Source organism: Anabas testudineus, chromosome 1 (genome assembly GCF_900324465.2).
Source record: "Anabas testudineus chromosome 1, fAnaTes1.2, whole genome shotgun sequence".
In the NCBI taxonomy this organism is placed as follows: domain Eukaryota; kingdom Metazoa; phylum Chordata; class Actinopteri; order Anabantiformes; family Anabantidae; genus Anabas; species Anabas testudineus.
This window is the reverse complement of record NC_046610.1, coordinates 20,449,623-20,465,585: the sequence shown is the minus strand read 5'-3', so window position 1 is coordinate 20,465,585 and position 15,963 is coordinate 20,449,623. Positions and strand designations below refer to the sequence as shown.

General features: G+C 43.4%; 1 protein-coding gene across 1 annotated transcript; it reads right to left on the bottom strand.

Moving 5' to 3' along the window:
* Positions 1–5,086: 5,086 nt before the first annotated feature.
* On the bottom strand, positions 5,087–15,731 carry slc2a15b (solute carrier family 2 member 15b). Its single transcript, XM_026360316.1, has 12 exons — positions 15,687–15,731; positions 14,098–14,196; positions 12,846–13,006; positions 12,599–12,723; positions 12,290–12,435; positions 11,496–11,628; positions 11,166–11,353; positions 9,231–9,341; positions 8,332–8,433; positions 7,814–7,889; positions 6,465–6,592; positions 5,087–5,314 (listed from the first exon to the last, which is right to left on the bottom strand). Exons 1-12 carry the CDS (start codon positions 15,729–15,731, stop codon positions 5,087–5,089), a joined length of 1,542 nt encoding a protein of 513 aa, XP_026216101.1.
* Between the last annotated feature and the right edge of the window lie 232 nt (positions 15,732–15,963).

Below are 15,963 nucleotides of genomic sequence, written 5' to 3'. Positions count from 1 at the left end.
ATTCACTTCACAATTATTTACATTCACATTTAACAAGGTCAGTGTGAATTTTCAGAGATCCACCAAAACCTTCAAGTCAACATCCCCATCCCTCTCGCTGCAAACAGGATCCGCAGGAATCCTTAAAAACACCTTTTTAAGTAATTTTTTCTTCAAAATCTGGCAGCGGACCACAGTTTATTTTTGCTCGAGAGGTGCAACACCGTGCATCAAACCAGCAGCATGCAAAGGGCTGAAGGGAAAAAAGTGTGACCGAGGGACACCCAGTCATCTTGTGGTTGACCATAACCAGTGTTTAGCCTGGACAGTGTTTGGCCACTGGTCATTACAGCACCATGCAGGACCCACTGTACCGCTGTCAAAACACTGTCCTTGGCAAGGACAGTGCACAACAGAATGTGACTGGAGAAAAATGAAGTGTGGGTTTAAAGCTGTGGATTTGATAAGTAGGTTTTGAACTTTGGATCTTTTTGATGAAACCTGACTTTGCTGTCTCGTGTCCACTTTTTTGGCTGTGTTGTCACTAAAGTGAGAAGCTATTTAGTTGCTTTTATCGAGTCACAGTGTGTCTGCCTGAGAAAAGCAGCAAACCCAACACTAGTGGTCTGATATGTAGTTAATTGGCTCCCCCTACTGTCTCCCCGGTTCCTCACAACTCTACAAGGGCTCTGTGCTAAAGGACTCCACTGCAGTGAGACACCTTGGCTCATGTACTAAAGCTAAATCTCCAGTCTGTACAGGTGGACTTGAAGGCATCTGGATACATATTTTCCATCGTATGTGTATTCCTGCACAGACACACATCCTGCGTCTTCCTCCCTCCCTCCCATCTCTCCTTGCTGATCTATAAATACTCTCTCATCAGCAGAGGTTGGCTGTAAGAGGCGTCGACCCCGGCCTCTCTCCGTCCAGCAGAGCAGTGATTTATGGGGGCTCAGGCTGGCGCTAACCTTGCACTTGGGCCCTGGCAGTATAAATGATGGCAGGTCAGTGGCACCGTGGATGGAGGGGAGAGACTCTCTTTCTCTACCTCTGTCTCCCTCTCTGTCGTCTATGTGTCCTGTTATCATCACTGTGATGGAGACATCATCATCATCTCCTGGGCGTGTGTGAATAGTGCCGGATAGGGTGACAGTGCCGGCTCTGGCCTTTGATGGGAGCTTTAATTTCATGCCTAATTTCTCTCAGCACAGAGAGAATCGATGCTGCCCTGCCTGTGCTCCCCATCCCTCTGCTTTGCCCCGCTGCAAAGACAGAGAGCAAAGAAGGACAAATGTTCACTGCTGAGTGATGTGCACGCACCAAGACATTTAGCTTACCTGTAAACACACATATGTATGGACATCCTTCACAGGGCGCCAACGTGCTGACAAGCACAGACAAATGCCGGGTCAGGACACATATGCAGAGATCCATTGCTGCACCCACAAATGACTCAAACAATCAATACAGCTGCAATGGATAGCTTTGGAAATAAGAGCAACAAGCAAAATATAACTACACAGCTACCCACCTGTGTGTTGTGTGTGTTACACATTGCCATGGTGATAAATAAAAGCCCTATGTCCCCCGCTCGGCGCCCCAGGGAGGCATTGAACTCTAGCCCCTCCATAATGACTTTGTCTACCTATCGATCCGGCTATGATCCATGTACTGTAATTCTTATATCATCAGCCCCGGCCCTGGCAATAACTCCAAGTCATATTTCGGCGCCTCCCGTCCACTTGACAACTTAATGATGCAGGGATCCTCGTCGAGTTTAGACTTTAGACCCCCCACCCCCCTCTATTCCTCCTGCTACTTCCCCTGCAGGGCTCTAATTTTTCCTTGTTCTTTCAGACTAATATCAGCAAAGGCACAGAGAGGCTGTTCTCTCTAAGGACTTCCCACTCTAAACCACATATCTTTTCCTTTTCACCTCTGTGTGCCTGCAGTATGGCAGAGGGTTAGTGTCTGGGACTGCTGTGCATCTGTCTCCGATTTGGAGCACAGCCCCTGCAGGCTCCTGAGGAGACTCAGCCGTCCCTCTTTAGACCCTGTTCTTTTTCTCCCTTTGAGCTGGGGCTATATTTCTTTGTCATTTCAACCCTCTCTTCCTAGCCTGGATGTAATAGCGGGAGATATATGGCCTCCTGCTCCTGCAGCCTTCTGAGCTTTCTCAGCCTTTTATAAACCACTGTCAGAGTGACAAAACAGCAGCTCTTGGGTATTCGGCACAGATGCCCCCTCATCCTGAGGCAATTTCTCAATATCCTGCACTGATCCTTTTAGCAAAGAGATAACATCTGGGTCCTTGAACAGGATGAGTTGGAACAGTCAGCGTGGACAGAGTCGTTGCTCATCTCTATAGCTCTGTCTGCCTATAAGCCATAGGCTGTCTGTCAGCCCTGTTTTTATAAGAGCTGATTTAGGGAGCAGCCCTTGAGTCCTGAGCCAACAGAAGACCACAGGTGCATGTAGAAGTGATCCAGGAGCTTCAACCTGTCCAAGCCAGAATTCACCCAGACACTTTATAACCTATAAGTAAGGAGAGGCCCTGATTGAGATGTGAGTAAAAGAGAGATGGAGGAGGAGGAGGGAGCAGATGGGCTCTGCAGACAATTAAAGCTGCATGTTCTGTTGTGCTTCCTCCACTTTGTTCCTGTCACTCGCTTCACGCTTAGTGACATCTGTCCTCTTCTTATGCCATTACATCGAGGATACCTCACCCCATACCCTCCTCTCCTCTCAGCTCCACTTCAGTCTTCCCTGCTCTCATTACAGCCACTCTCCGTCTAACACTCGCAAGACACACAATCTTTGTCTTCTCTCCTCTCTCCTGCGCTCCGCAGCTCCCTCCCTCTCCCGCTCTCTCTCTTTCTCATCCTCCCTACCACCCCTCCTCCCCCCAGCCTTAATTGGGAGTCAGGGAGAGCAGTGGAAATCGCATTAACGCGGGCCCTGCCTGGGTGTGCCATCCATCTTCTTTTTTATTACGCCGCGCCGGGGCTGCCTGGGCGCTGCCGTTCGATTTGTCACCGGCCTCGTTCGCTGATAACAGGCATTTGTCATCGCCTTGCCTCCCTGTTAATGTTATCATCTCCTCCCTGACAGCCGCCCTCCGCCGGGGAGCGCCGGCGACAAAGCACATCCGTCAAGCGAATATTTCCACGGCTAAGGGGACCGCACACTGCAATAAGCCACATTAAAGCACTTATGAAGGGTGCAGGCCGAGTGTGCGAGTGTGTGTGTGTGTGTGTGTGTGTGTGTGTGTGTGTGCGTAACGATGGAGTCTGCGCTGCGTGCGCACACGCACATACGCAAAACGCGCGCCCGCAGGAGCGTGCAGCGCTCTTGTCAGTGCCGTAAAAGAGGCGAGGTGGGGGCCGACAGGGAGAGGAAGAGGTAATTTGTTGCAATTAATTACGCAGTGAGTGTGGCTTTGTTGTGTGGGAGAGCATTTTATCTGTTGGAATGCTTCCTTCACCAGGCTGTGATGCTATTTGTTTGATTTATAGCTTCTGTCTGCCAGAGGCGGAGTGAGCCTGCGTGCCAGTGTGTGTGTTTTCACATGTGCACAATGCTGTGGCATTATCCACAGAAATATACTGTAGTCCCCGTGGCAAGGAGCCTTTTGTTTGGGAGTGACGTTACATATGAACAGCCACACAGCCCCTGTTTGTGGTCCTCTCTCAAGACTCAAGCTCTTCTGTCCATTAGTCATTCAGCAGGAAATCAACAACTTCAAAGGTTGACCTTCCATCAACCAAGCTTGCCTCACCTTTTTCCCTATCTCCGCGGCAGGAAACCATGTCTCAAAGTGCTGTGAAACTTAAATCTACCGCACCACCCAACAATCCAGATATGATATGCTGATGTCTCTCACACTAACCCATCCTCTCCGTCTTTCTCCCTCCTTCTGTGGCATCGGGACAAGCTGGGATCTGACAACATTTATCCATTCTACCTCAGTCGGGGGTTTGCAGGGCCCTTCTGCAGGGGCTGACAGATGGATCAGCCAGCCTAAAGGCAGTGGAAAGAGATAAGAGCGAGAGGAGCACCACTTCCCATCCTTCAACATACTGCATGACTCCCAGATTTGCCATAGCACATCACATGGTTTAGCAAATTTGCAACTCTGGAGCTGTGGCGCTGCAGTCGTGATCATGACAATTTTACACATTCAGAGAACGGAGATACGGTACAACACCTCACTAAAGCCTCCTCACACCGTGATCACACTACACAGTTTGACGTGAATGACTAAAATATCAGAAGATGTTCACAACCTCTCTTAGTAAGACTTTCACTCAGAAAATGATTTGTTCATATCTAGATCACATGTCGTCTACTCCACTGTTATAAACTATGTATACTGCTTTAGCATCATTTATAATTAGAACTGGTTTAATGTCAAAAATTGTCAAAAAAAAAAAAACACCAGCCACATGATTTATTACAACCTGGCAAACCAAAGATGTTTCGCTTACACCTGTTTTATAAAACACTCACAGTGAGAAAATAAATCTCAGAACAAGGCACATGTAATGTTAGGGTTTGGCACAAAGTAATAAAAGAGACTCAAGTGTTGTGGTAGCTCAGAAGTGCTGCTTTGGATTTGATGGCACAGTAGGGTAAACCTGAAATAATGTTTATGAAATTTGTTTCTGATTATGAGCAAAGCAGTGTTTAGCTCGAATGCAGCACACAAATAAAGAAATGGGTCAAACAAGCTTGAAGTAAAGCGATCATGGGATGTGTTTAAAAGAAGTGAAACTAACCGAGATTAAAACTTCTCAGAGCACCGTGAGAAACTAAGTGAGCTCCCGTAAAAACTGTTGTAAGATGCAGAGAAACGGATTAAAATGTCACTGATGGTTAATTTGAAACACATGACCGCATGACTTCTATCTCACATGACGCACAGAAGCTCCACTTTGACTAGGAATGCAGTGTTACAACTGGGAATGTGTGCCGTGGTCCTTTTCACAGGAAGCAGCTGATCTCTGTGGCCACTGATACAGATACTTCAGTCATCACAAATTAAGAGAGGAAACATCACTGATTTCTATCCTCTGATCTTGTTGGTCCACCTCCACTTGTGTTCTTATTTTATTTCACGCTGGCCGAGCGTTCCATAGCCGTTCATCAAACCCAATTTCAGGTGACAATTGGGAGGCAGCTCTTCTTTTAGGACGTTGTTCTTGGCAGCAAACATCTGGCTGATCTCCATAAAGGTTTTGTTCTTGGTCTCGGGAATGATGAAGAAAGTGTAGACGGCCACGCCGGAGCAGATCACACAGAAGATCAAGTAACAGAAAGGACCTGTAGAAAGCTGTGGTTCAGGACACACACACACACACACACACATAATCTTTGTTAAAACAATACAAATTCTTGATCAAAGAAAACAAATATAGGTCTGCTTTTCTAGTGTAAATTGTCCAAGGAAAGCTGTGGAGCGGGAGCTGTGCTGTGATAATCGTCCTACAAGTTTGATGAGATTGAGAGAGCAAACCAAAACTGGGCAAAGACACTGAAATGTGGTGTAAAGCCCGAGAAAAACTGCAGGGCTGCATTATATTTACTTCATGCAACATCTTTCAAATTACACATAGTCATTTGAACCATTACCAATTTAAAAATACTGAGTAATGCAGCTTTAAAGCTGTTGTTTCTTTGTTTTGTTTTTTTGCAAAGGTTAAATATTAAATCTTATGACAGGGCTTTATTTCCTCTTGCTATCCAGTTACTCTGAAAGCATCATTTTCCCTACACAGATAGTCTCGGACAGACTCTTTGGCTTAGCTTAGCACAAAAACATGACGAAAGGACAAACTGTTGGACTTACCCTAAGTACAAAATACAGCCCCTAGCAGTACACAATTTCTGTGAAATTAAAAGAGCTAAGGACCAAATCTCTCACTGAGAACCTGTGTATTTAGGTTTGTGGCCCCATGTGTGTTTACAATAGTGGTGTCATGAGATACTGGTACTTAAACCAACTGATGCAGTGTTGAGTGTATTAACTCATGCATCTCGATACAGAAAACAGTTCAGCACATTTGCCAAAAAACGGACAAAACTCACAGTGAACAAAGCTACAGGTGACTTTAATTATTTACTTATAGATGCAATAATAATTTCATTAGTGTGAATTATTTTGGGCGTGATAAGTGTGGAGTGAAGATGTGACATCATCACTAGTTCACACAACCACTTTCCAAAAGACACCTCATTGTCCTTTGGGCCTATTCACCTGGAACAACACAGAGGGCAGTGAGACACTGCAAGGTTGTAATTTTAATTGGTAATTTTATTGGTATTTGGAGAGTCACCTCCATTCAAACTAAGCCAGACAGCCCAAGTGATTACAGGGCGTGTGTGTGTGACACAACACATTAACAGAACATCCCCAACTACATTCAAATAAACAAAACCTTTCAAACCCATATGTCCACAGTCATGTCCACAACAGGACGTACCTCTAGGAATGGAAAGACGAAGCCGATGGTAAAGTTGGACAACCAGTTGAGGCAGCCGGCCACGGTGTAGGCAGCAGGTCTGTGGGACTGCTTAAAAAGCTCCGCAGTGATCAGGAAAGGAACGCCAGCTACACAGAGGAGACAAAACACATCTATACTGTTTCAACAGACACCGCAAAACTTGAAATTCATCTATTGTTTGGATCTAACGAGGCATCCTGTCAAGCCGTCGTAATACAAATCACATTTAATCACTCAGTACAACTGTATGAACCCATTGAGTGCCGTGAAATCACTATCAGGGTCTTCATTCGTCAATTAGTTCATCAATATGCTCGCTCAGGACTATTCTTTGGCAGTCATTCAAAATAAACAGAACATAATATAACAAATGATAAACTCTCCTCAAGCCCCAGTGCTATTATATCGCACTGTTTTTCCTGCATGTACTTCATTATGTGTTCATTATTACTCAGTGATTATAGATTGACAAGACGGGAAGATGTTAGTCAAGTTGGCAAAACTCCAAATCTGATTGAAAAGACGCAGAAGAGCGTAGCTAGGATTTATGCAATTCATTAGTTTGATATGTTGGATATATGAGGCACTGTCTTAGCGTTAAACCTGTAATTCTTCATGGTTAGAAGTGAAAGCTATGAAGGAGAAATATGCATTAGTAAAAGCTCTAATGATGAGCTTTCCGAATGATGTTCTCATTAACTGTGCATGATAATTGCATAGAGGAAGGTTTAATATCGTCAAATCAATAACCAGGCCATTTGTCAACATCTGTGGTACGTATGGGGGGGAGGAGGGGAGGGGGTCATTGTGCATGCAAGGTTTCATCTGAAAGAAACCATATTCATCACGGCTAGCTTATGAACAATGAGCCATTAAAAGTCTAATTGCAGCAACAGAAATCCTCGTCCGCGTGCCGAGGTATAGATTTTGCCGCTTTGACGGATGACGTTATGAAAACCAGATTCGTCCCAATTCATCATCCTCTCAGGTCCACTCAACGTGGTGCCCAACGTTGTAAACTCTTGCGTCTTAATTCACTCCACTCAACTCATCCGGTGTACGAATGGCTGTGGGAATGGATGTAGTGTGGCAGTTAGGTTTTCTTAATTTACAAGACTAATGAAATACAATATCTCTTCACAGGCAGAGGAGGATCAAGGAGGGAGAGATGCAGCTTTTTTTTTTTCTTTGGTTTTTAAATGTGGTGCCACTGTGGAAATGTCCAGCAGGGAGCAGTGTTACCTTACACACAGGACCGCCCAAACATAAAGTAAGTGTGTGCACACTGAATTAGGAGTTTTCAGATGCACAGAGAGGTGTGGGTTTACCTGGACCTATGCAGAAACCAGCAATAATCCCGACAACGCATCCCACGCTGACGTAGCGCATGAAGGACAGCTGCGTCTGTGAGTGGTCAAACATGAGTTAGGAGTTGTAAACGTTCATAATCACTTTCCACAGTCTTTCATTACTTTGATTAGATGTTAACACATGTAGCAGCATAATTAGTATCATGTGATATTGGTATGACTCCTTTCATATATTCTTCATAGTTGATCTGTTGTTTGTGCTGATATTTAAGTATTTTTCAAACACTCAGATGCCTGAAGATCACTTTTATCTAATAATAGTCGTACACTTTAGACAGTTTTATGCAAAAACCAAACAGACAAACAAAACAAAGAAGCAGTGTATACGTAGACTTTTAGATACAGATCATGTTTTATGTAAATTATGGAAATATGTCTTTTCCCTAATTAAAACTCTCCACTCTGTGCCTTACACCACCATCAGCAAGTTGGTGTAATATCTCCCTATACCAGCAGGACACTGGCTGACACTGTACCTGGAGGAGGGCAGACACTGTGATCCCAGCACAGCAGAGCGCCATGAAGAGGAAGCCACCAATCATCAGAGGTCTTCTGCCCAGACGCTCGATGGTGAAACACTGCAAGGTGGACAAAAGAGGCAGCAACTGTTGTGATCGGCTGGCTGCATGCATGAGTCATCATCTAGAGACAAGCTGACTTTTTATCCTCTGATCTTCAGCCTGTTTCCTCTTCTGGTGGTGAACCACAGACAACGCATGAAATACAGGCATCAATATGTGCTGTCCCCGATACACAAATAAATAAGGTAAAAGCACTGATGACGAGGTCAGTGAAAGTTTCAACATCATCGTGCATTTTTAAAGGAATACTGTCTGTATAGAGAATAGATCAGTGCTACATACTAATTACCTGAACTAGTAACCACCATCTAAACATAGTCCTTCATTCGTACATGGCTGATTAATCCTAAAATCAGTTCAGCTAGAATTAAAATAATGCCAGTCACAATCTAATTAACTTCTGTAGAAAGGTGTTCAACATATTTTTTTAAGCTTGAGATGATATTTAATTAACTTAGAACATATATTAACATTTATTCTAACACATGATATACTGTACTAATTATAGGTGAAACTATCAATTGTCTTCATGATCAATAATCTTTATAGTAATGATTTTTTTTAATTCAGTGACTAAAGTTTCTAAACTTCTAAATCTAAGTTTGTACAAGACAAAACAGAGAACCGGACGTTGTCACATTTTAATGCTTTGTATTTTTAATTTTCATTGATTCTTGTAGTTTGACAAATAACCTGCCCCTTAACTAACAGATAAGATAGAAAAACAGTGTAATTTGAAAGGAAGTATTAGAAAGTCATCCTACAATGATTAAGGTGCGATCACGTCTACTCACCCCCACCAACCCAGAGATGACTTCAATGGCACCAGTTCCCACTGTCGTGTACTGAATCTGAAGGTCTGGGATTCCTGCGTTCTTGAATATGTCATTTGTGTAGAACCAGATCTGGAATCGACACGGACATGATGTTTATTGATATGAGAGATACGTCACATCGCAGAGAGATTCACACACATTCACTCTGATGTTTTGAAACTTAAAGTTTGTCTTTTTTTTCTCTCTCTCTCTTAAGAAGCTGAGAAGTGGCTCTGCTTTTTTGATGCCTTCACGTGATTCATCACAGTGATCATTATCATCAGGCCAACCATCACTCATGCATTTGAGATACAGCGCTTCATCAATATGGACTCCTGACAAGCACTCCCCTAGAAATTAATTTGTGTATTCTCATTAATCACACTTTGCTGATGCAACATCCATCTTTGATGAGGTGTGGACAAGATCGTGATCGGTACCGTTAAACGCTGTCTTGTTGATTTAGTAACCATACATAAAGCATTTCATCAGCATTACAGCACTTAAGTATGCGGACACACACCTATATAACCAGAAAACATGCACAAACAATTTTTTAAAAGTAGGATTTATTGTGAATGAATTTCTTTCATAGACTTTTTAGAAAAGTCTATGTTCGTCATTTTATCTTTGTCTAACCGTCTAGGTAAGTCTCATGGTGTCAGTAAGGTAAACAGAGAAGCCCTCCTATATTTTCCTCTGAGGCTTCCTCCAGCTCTTTCAGGTCAAGCCCAAGTTGTTCCTGGACCAGCTGACTGATGTAGTCCCTGTGGTGCATCTCACTCTACAACAAGGTCTTCTCCCAATTACACAGCTAGAGGACGGCACCACAAGGACACTCGACGCCTGTCAGAACAGACTAGTCGGAGTTTTTTTAACTCATCGTCATCTCAACCCCAAAGACTTAATTTAACTCATTTACCGTTCTCAGAGTGACGTGAGCTGAAGCTGAAATATAGCCACAAGTCAGAATGAAGTCGGTGCTTTGTGGTTCCACTTTTTGTTGTACAAGCTACTTGAAACTAACTCGCAGTTGGAAACGAACATATCACTTAGATGGAATCACTAAAATGGACATTATCTTCTGCGTGTGTCTGAGTCTGATGGCAATATTCAGATCCCAATTAAGCAAAAAGACTTGGGAACAAAATAGTTTTGATCTTTTGGCTCATGGTTTAGATTTTTTCTTCACTGGAGAATTATTCTGATTAAGTAAAGCCATACGTTAGTCTTGTTATTCCATTAAAAACTTGATCCTGAAATTCGATGTTCACTTGCTATTATAACTATTCAAACCTTTTTTGACAATGTGGAAAAACAGACATATGTAAATACTGGGCTATTATTTATTTTTGTGCACTAGACATAGTTTGTATACCCATCATGAATAAACATGCACATTTCCACTTTATCTCTCTTAAAACACCTAATGTTGCATTTTGTGTCGCAGATTGATTGCACACAGAGCTTGGACGCATGAGTTCTTGAAGCTTCCCGGTGTTCCTGTCTGGAACAGTTGGAAAAGCGAGACTCGGTGGGGTGTACCCCTGCTGTGAAATGGTCCTAGTATGCGTGCGAGCAAACCTAGAGCCTCCATTCACATGGAGCAATGGGTTTGATGATGTCTTTGACTCTGTGTGTGAACCTTCTTATGTGAGGTAACAATGAGGGAGAGGACCAGAAGATAATGAGGCATAGTCCTGTTGCCCCCTGCTTAGGCATTCAGTGGCTGCATGCGGGACTGTGATGTATGGACAGGAAGAGATGTAGATGGGGGGAGTGCAGCTGGGAACTGTAACAATATGAGCTTTCACTTTGATATAATAACTGCACATTCTCCGTGCATCTAAAATGTGAGCACACACCCACACAAAGACAGTAAAGCTGTTGGGGTCACTGTGCCATTCCACTCACCGCATCAATGCCAGACAACTGCATACCGATGTTGACCACCGCAACAGTAATGACCTGCCAGCGGACGCAGCAGTCAGTGAGCAGGCCCCAGACAGAGATGGTCTGGATGGAGGACAAAGAGCGTTGCTCTTCCTGCATCTCCTCAACCTCTGCCTGGATGTTTCCTTTGGTTCGGTACCACTTTAAGGCTAGAGGGCAGAGAGGAACGCTTTTAGGACATGATAGTAAATATAAACAAAACATAAAGACGCAATTTTATTTCCTGATCTTTGCATACATAGTCTTCACTTCATACTCCATATGTAGGAAAGCAGAAATCCACTCTCTAACCTGTAATGGTGGCAGACACATCTCCCTTCTCTATCAACAGGAATCGTGGACTCTCTGGGAACCATGGCAACAGCAGCAGCTGGATCATGGTGGGACAGACCACAAGGGACAAGAGCAAAGGCCAGTGCTCTTCCTGTGTGGAAAAAAGAAACATGACAGCTTACTGATACCTTGCTAAAAGTACCAATCGGCAGCTTTTACTGTTCCAGCCATCATCTATAATATGTATAAAACAAGATGTAAGAAGAAAGTGGAAGAGAGAGTGCCTGTTTTAGTGTTGTTTCTTTTCTTTTGCAGCTGTTTTACTAACGCATTTTTCCTTCTAGTCTAAGGGACATTACAGTAAGTGAGGAGATGGAAGGAGCATCATCTGATCATTACGCACAGGAAGAAAAAAATAGCAATGGGAGGACGATTCACGTGATATACTGTATGTGAATCCACAGTGAATCCACAGCGTTTACAGCAGTACACTGGTGTCCATGGTTTTAAACTCGGATCTGAGGGGAGACTCAAGCATCAGAAATACACCTGAGATGTTGCACTCAGTACTGGATATTAAAGTCTATTTTTAGGGCTGCAATGTGCCTTTGAGCTGATGCTCGGTTTTGAATCACAAACATTCAGCTTGCAGCAAGATTAGGACTACTGCACTGTCGACTAGAGGACAGGACTGACTTTAGACTAGACTTGAGGAGGACTAGCTGGTGCTAATTTCTAATCTCTAATGTCTTTTCCGTAAAACCAAGCCCAAGCACACCACATGCGAGTTGACCTGTGCAGAATGCAGATACCTTTCCCAGGAGTTCATGGAGCCCCAGGATCTGAGCGATGAAGACTCCAAGACAAATGTGGATGCTGGGAATGAGGCCCAGGAAGCCTCGCAGATTCTTGGGAGCGATCTCACCAAGGTACATGGGCACCACACTGAGAGAGATACCTGAAAATATCCATTGATTACAATGGTCTAAACTATGCAACAATCACCATGAATGCTGTAAATCAAATACAACTGAAAACAATCAAAGTTTATTTCCATCATGTGTCAAAATACTACCAACTTAAGAAATCTTTTTGGTCATCAAGGACTCTGACAGACCTACCTGAGTGTATTCCTGTGATGAAGCGTCCGAAGATGACCATAGCAGGCATCCTGCAGGCTCTGCTGAAGCCCATAAGAGCTCCTCCTAGAAACACCAGCAAGGTGGATCTCACCACAGTCCCTTTCCTGTTTGGAAGCACATTTTACTCTTTTAATCAATAAGGTGTCTGGGCACAGGCTCAAGATGTTTAATCATAAACATGCATTGAGGATGTGTTACACACAAAAATCATCCCTCACGCACTAACCGTCCATAACTGGTTACGAGTTTGCCCACCAGAAGGGCTCCAGTCATCCCACCAATAGCAAAGACGGACACAGTGAAGGAGTACAGGACAGTGAGAAAGTCGTCATCTGGAATCCAGCCGTAACTTTCAATAATAGTCTCATTGTAGAAATCTCTGATGTACTGGTGGAAGAAAGAAAGTTTATTTTAAGTTTATGTTACAAGAAGGAATTCACTTATATACATAAAACTGTAAAAAGAAGAAATGTTACATTTAATTTATACACGCCATCACTCTTATAGAGCCGGGGCATTAAAATGGTGGCCATAAAACGTAACATCATCATCTCAGTTACTTAATATTGTAAGATGTTATTTTCCCACAGTGCCACACATGCAGATGCCAACGTTAGTCTTGATGAAGGGATGTTGTGTTCAGAGTAGACAGGAAGTGCACTGAGCCTCCACAGTCAAAGGGGAAACCAAAGGCAGGTCATGGCTCCTTACATAGTAGATTTACTATGAAAACATGTTAACAAATCTTTCTGGAGACCAACTAAGAGCTAATGCAGGAACTACAATTTGATTTAGAGCACACAGGCATAAATGGTGTCAGATGATACACAGCAGGGATCCCACAGAGAGCATTAAGTCACGTGGCCCATGCTTAAAGGTTTTACTTCACCCTGTTAGTAACAGTTTCAGACTGTGTGACACAAAACAACTGGAAGTTAGAGGACAGAGCTAACACGGCACAGTGTCATATGACTTTAGCTATACAAGAAAGATCATTTACCATAAAAGCATATCATTTAAATTTGAACCTTTCTGTTGCTGCCACACTAAATGTAGCTCTACTGCTTCCAGATTTAATTGTTTCCTGAATCAAGCTCAGTTGTTAAAGCGAAAGAGAGATCGGGACATCTAAAAGTGAGACATCATGTGCTGAGTGGGGCACAAAGCAGTACGTTTTCTTTCATGTAGCGCATTACACTATCACAGAACAGCGACGGTTCACTGCTTAGTCACTGCACCGCAGAAAATCAACCATTACACCAGAGGACATGATGGATAGACAGCATGGATCAATCACATCATCCGACTCACCACAGGTTCTAGATCTGATACACAAGCCCACATGACTCCATGTGATGAAACACTATCTGATCTTTACTGTATTATATGTGTGAACTTTATAAAAACAGAAAGTTGAATGATCAGGTCAGTGATGACAACAGCATCATGATTATGTTGAAGACGGAAGCGACACGAACCTGTGCAGGAGAGTTGACGACTGCCAGATTGTAACCATAGAGCATGGAGCTGCCGAACGAGGCCAGGAACGCTACTGCCACCAGTGACTTTGTAAGATGCTGAGGCAAAATTCAAGGGGGAAACAAGTGAGGAAAAACAACACAGTTAAAGGTCCAGTGGCCTGGAAAAAAATTAAACAAATGTAAAAATCCCTGAGGTCCAACCTGAAGTTAGAGCACACATAGAGTGAACTACTAGTGTATTAGGTACTCGACGCTGTGTGGAACATATTCAGTGAGCTTTTCCTCATAATATGCATTTAGGTAAACACTTCTACAGCACTTTTTCATTCAGCCTATTTTCTGGGCAAACTGTTTAAAGTAGCGACTATTGAACACAGTTAAGATTATTAAATGAAGATGAATGAAAATGAAGACTATGCAAGAACTTAAAATGTACTGAGCAGGACACGACTGAATCAGAAGAAGCGAAACGAGCCAGCCAAATCCCAGCTCGTGAACACATTCATCTTTGCGTGAATTACTATGAATAATTTGAACTAATCTCGTGTTGTCCAACACAGATTTAATGTAACTGAACATGTAGCAGTTTGAGCAAAAATCGATAACAACTAAAATGTCATTGTGGAGTGGAGGGCCGCTCACAGTTACATAAATGCCAATAATCAGCTAGTCTCTTGACCACCTACATATCCACAGTCACATGAGCCCCCCTCTGCCGTCTACTGTATTTTCATTAGGAATGGCCTGGAGCTACCCTCTTGGCTGCCATCCTAAATTCCAGCACACTGAGATTAGCTGACCTCCAAGACTGAAGGTCAGTGGGATTAATGTGTTTTGAACATCCACACCTTTGGATGGAGTGTAAGGGAAGCTGGTAGCAGCACAAATGATTGAACAATAATCCCATAACCACTTCTAGTCAGTTTGATCCCATCATATCCAAACATAATCTTATACACTGGAGCATATTTGAAGTCAGAAGAGGCTCCTGATGTCGGTGTGTTAGAACAGAGAGAGCAGGAAGCCTCTGCTCCAGACTGAACAATAACTGCATAGATTCCTTAAAGAAACCTAATTTAGCTAGAAATGGCTTGATGGAGAGAGTTAGACGGCTGCACGTGAAAGCAGCTCGTAGCAGACAATGGTGGTCAGTGAGCATTCAATTTAAGCTGATTATCTGTCAGATGTGCAGCTCTTCACATGCTGCATCCCTTTGCTCAAACACTTGTGGTCTTTTACATTTTACTTTTCATCTTAGTGTTCTGTGTGCTTCTTTTGGATTGAGTTTAAATGGATTCATTGAAATAAATCCTGTTTTTGATGTGTGCATTTGGCCACCCTACTGTACTCAAGAGTGAAATGTCACAGTCAGACTTCAAGTCAGCATCCAGGAATTCAGAGGTAGAATCAGTGATGTTGAACCACATTTGGATGTTTTCTTTGCACCGTGCACATTGATCTGCACTGTCTGAGTGTTAAAATTCAAGGCCACGTCTGGATGACGTCATTTCTTATGTGACAATTAGGCCTGTCGAGCTTTCGTTGCATCAAACCCCCTAGAAAGTTCCCTCATCTGTCAGACTCACCGCGCTGGTTACTGCACCGTCCTCCAGTAACAGCTGTTCCGCCATTTAAGTCATGAAGAATTATTCCCGTTTGTGATCTTGAGCTTGTTTAAGAGAAGAAGCAGCAAATGTGCACAACTTTCTAAAACTCTTCTCCCCGCACCTCCTCATTTGTACTTTCCACCCATGCTCGTGTGTCAGAGAGGAGGCGGGTCGTGTCGACGGGCTTCTCCAACTCCTGAACTCCAATTACGCACGGGAGCTCAGGCCCGTCCCAGTCTTCTCTGGTCCGCCAGCG

Coding starts and splice junctions, on each gene's coding strand:
- slc2a15b (XM_026360316.1), bottom strand. CDS start 15,731: ATGGCGGAACAGCTGTTACTGGAGGACGGTGCAGTAACCAGCGCG. Junction 9,342..11,165: donor AGTTGTCTGGCATTGATGCG/GTGAGTGGAATG, acceptor TGTCGATTCCAG/ATCTGGTTCTACACAAATGA. Junction 6,593..7,813: donor TGGTTTCTGCATAGGTCCAG/GTAAACCCACAC, acceptor TCCTCTGTGTAG/CTGGCGTTCCTTTCCTGATC.